Consider the following 3,629-nt stretch of genomic DNA (forward strand, 5'->3'; position numbering starts at 1 on the left):
CCGCCGGGACTCGAGCCCGTGACCTCTCGCTAAACCGTCAACACTCTTTTTTTCCGAAAAGCAATGATATTATTAACACGAAGAGGCCATAAACAGCCTATCATGAAATACAACACGAAGGGACACAACCAATATCGGTGCCCGCAACAAGACAACTAGTTGCAAAGGATGCAACTTGATATCTACAAGGCCAGACTACGAACTATCACAAGACACCACAAGCAATAAACACAAACACTAGACATACGAGAAAAATACATACAATGAGACAACATAACTTGACACATATTTAAACCGCATAAATAATAGGATCGGTTAGCCATTGATTCCAATTGATTTTTAACTTCTTCGCACGAGTAGAGACCCATTCAAAAGACTTGAGTTGAATCTCCATTGGAGCAGTAGGACCATTCCATGATTTATTTGAGAAGACTTTAAGATTTCGGTTTCTCCAAATAAGATATACACAAACCCATTCCAAAGCTTGCCATAGATTACACCCGATCGAAGACATTGAGATGTTACTTTTTCCTCGACATGCCTCGTTAATACTAATATTAGATACCGAACCCAATCCCCACCATTTATACACTCTATCCCACACATTAAGAGAATGTTTGCATAGGAAAAGTGCATGATCAATTGTTTCCAACCCATCATCGCATAACGGACATCTCACGGAGTCAAGATCTATTCCCCGATCATCAAGTTCTGTACGAGTTGTAATACGCCTTTTAAGAGTGCGCCAAACAAAGATTTCGACTTTCCCCGGTACAAGATTGTTTTTGAGTGTCTCGTGTTTGAATCTATTGTCCATGATAATCTTCTCATCAATGAGGTTCGAGAGCCTTTTGGTGGTGAAGTTGGCGAGCTTCCAATACCAAGTGTCTCAACCCGAATCCTGTTTCACATAAGAGTTTAACAAGTTGGTTAGAGCAAGTAATTCCCCAAGAGAGCGTCCCGTTGGATCCCGTCTCCAATTCCATGAGCTTTGCCACGATGAACCTGACCACGATATTCTGTCCCGAACAGTAGCTGATTGATCGGCATCGAGTTTAAATAATCACTTGAAGCTGCAACTTAGGGGCATATCAGCTAGCCACAGGTCTGACCAAAAAAGTGTGTCACAGCCATCGCCTATCCTTCTTCCGAACGAGTTGCTGAACTGCACACCTGTCTTATCAATCGCGTATCCTGCACGAATAATATTAAGCCGAGTGCTACCCTTCCCTTTAGGCCCGTTAAGGCCCGAAGGTACAAGTAGCCCGTTAGAGCCATAAATGCTTTTTAACACGGAGACCCAAAGTGAATTTGCCTCCGTTTTTGCCCTCCACGCCCATTTACCCAAGAGAGCGAGGTTTTTTGCCCTCAAAGACCCGATATTAAGGCCCCCCCTCACTATAAGGCGAAAGGGTGTCCTCCCATTTAACCCAAGACATTTTTGTTCTCTCACCCGCCCCGCCCCAAAAGAAGTTTCTACGAATGCTCTCTAATTTTTTAATAACACACGAGGAAGCACGAAAGAGCGAGAAATAATAAAGCGGTAGGCTACTAAGGACCGATTTAACGAGCAACAATCTTCCACCAAACAAAATCGTCTTTGCTTTCCAATCCGCGAGTTTCGAGGAAAATTTGTCAACCACGGGATTCCAATTCTCTACCCTATTCATGTTCCGACCAATAGGTAACCCCAAATAAGTGAATGGAAATTCCCCAACTTTACAACCGACACGGAGAGCCCTATTATCCACATCCTCTCTAGCCACGCCCAATCCATAAACAAGACTTTTATGATAGTTTACTTTTAACCCGGAAATCTTCTCAAAACAAGTAAGTAACTTCATGAGGTTGCAAAAGTTAAGTCGGTTCCACTCACCTAAGAAAATCGTATCGTCCGCATATTGGAGGTGCGAAAGTAGGATCTTATCGGCCCCGATCTCAACACCCTTATATAAACCCTCATCAATTGCCTTCTTAGTTAGAACATTCAACCCTTCCGCCGCGATAATAAATAAGAATGGGGACAACGAATCCCCTTGATGAATCCCCCTCTCTAGCTTGAATTCGCACATCGGAGAACCATTAACCAACACAGAGATAGAAGCCGATTCTAGACACGCTAGGATCCACTTCCTCCACTTCACACCGAACCCCATTTGCTTCATTATATCAAGGAGAAAGTCCCAATTGATACTATCAAAGGCTTTTTCGAATTCGACCTTAAATATGAGGCTTTTTTCGGTTCTTCTTTAAATAATCGATAGCCTCACTAGTAATTAGCGCCCCATCGAGGATGAATCTACCCTTTATGAATGCACTTTGAACTTCATCGATGAGACTCGGGATAACTTTTCGTATCCGAGAAGCTAGAACCTTTGCAAGTATCTTGTAATAGCACCCTATAAGACTAATAGGATGGTAATCATTCAAGTTCAAAGGATCTGAATTCTTGGGTACAAGGGTAATGAAAGAGGCGTTACACCCTCTTGAGATTTCACCACTTTCCCAAAACCGGTTAAGAGCCGATAACAAATCATGTTTAATTAAATCCCAATGAAGCTTAAAAAAATTCAGTTTGAAACTGTCCGGGCCCAGAGCCTTCGAGCACCCACAATCTTTTACAGCTTCCCATACTTCACATTCTGAAAACGGAACTTCGAGGGCTTCGGCTTGAAGAGTCGAGATGCTATTAACTCGAGGCTGATTAACCTCACTCGAGAACTTTAATCTTTTTTCTTGTCGACATTTGAACATTTGTTCATAATGGGTGAACACCCCTGTTTAATATCTATCGGGTTTTCATTCCACACGTCATCGATTATGAGTCCCCGGATGTTTCTTTTAGAGTCCCTACGACGAATAGACGAGTGAAAAAATTTTGAGTTTTCGTCACCGTCTAAAACCCACTTGATTCTAGCTTTTTGCCTAGCCATGTTCGTTTTGATTTTCTCTATCTCGAACCACTTTTTCCTCACTTTCATCCATTCAAGCCTCTCGTCATCTGTGATCTATCTAGATTCGGCTATTTGTTCCCACTTACTGGCCTCCATACTTAGAGATTTAACTTCGGCATCAAGATTTCCTAATGACTTTAGGCTCCACTCCTTTAGAGACATCTTCACCTTTTTTAACTTTTTCGAAATCTACAATCAGCCCTGTGACCATCGATATCCTCATTCCAGCAACTTTCAACAATATTCGCAGATCCCTCTACCTCAAGCCATTCATCGAATACCTTAGTAAGTTGTCTTCATCTTGGACATCATCAAATCTTACAAATGCAAATCGCTGGCCATTCCTTAGTCTCTTTTTAGCCACATACACATCTCTAACCCATCCAAATTGCTTGAACATTCTCCATAGGTTAAATACTTTCCAATCCTCGGGAAAGTTGAAGAACATAAACGACTTCAGCTATTTTCCGAATTGACGCACGAAATCGAACCCTTTCCTGCCGCTGTAACTATCTCTTGCTCCATGTGTTTCCCTCGAAATGTCATTCCTCTTATCTCTCGAATTTTTTCTCCTCACCTCTCTCCAAGGGTTGTTTTCTCTCTCTCTCTCAAGGTTCTCTCTCATTTTTCTCTCTCAGTATATACCCTGACAGATAAGACTACTAATAAACCGTC

General features: G+C 42.1%; 1 protein-coding gene across 1 annotated transcript; it reads right to left on the minus strand.

Annotated features, from left to right (window-relative positions):
* Positions 1-289: 289 nt before the first annotated feature.
* On the minus strand, positions 290-817 carry LOC139902674 (uncharacterized). The gene has a single exon (XM_071885279.1). It carries the CDS (start codon positions 815-817, stop codon positions 290-292), a length of 528 nt encoding a protein of 175 aa, XP_071741380.1.
* Between the last annotated feature and the right edge of the window lie 2,812 nt (positions 818-3,629).

This window comes from Rutidosis leptorrhynchoides, chromosome 3 (assembly GCF_046630445.1).
Source record: "Rutidosis leptorrhynchoides isolate AG116_Rl617_1_P2 chromosome 3, CSIRO_AGI_Rlap_v1, whole genome shotgun sequence".
NCBI classification, from domain to species: Eukaryota; Viridiplantae; Streptophyta; class Magnoliopsida; order Asterales; family Asteraceae; genus Rutidosis; species Rutidosis leptorrhynchoides.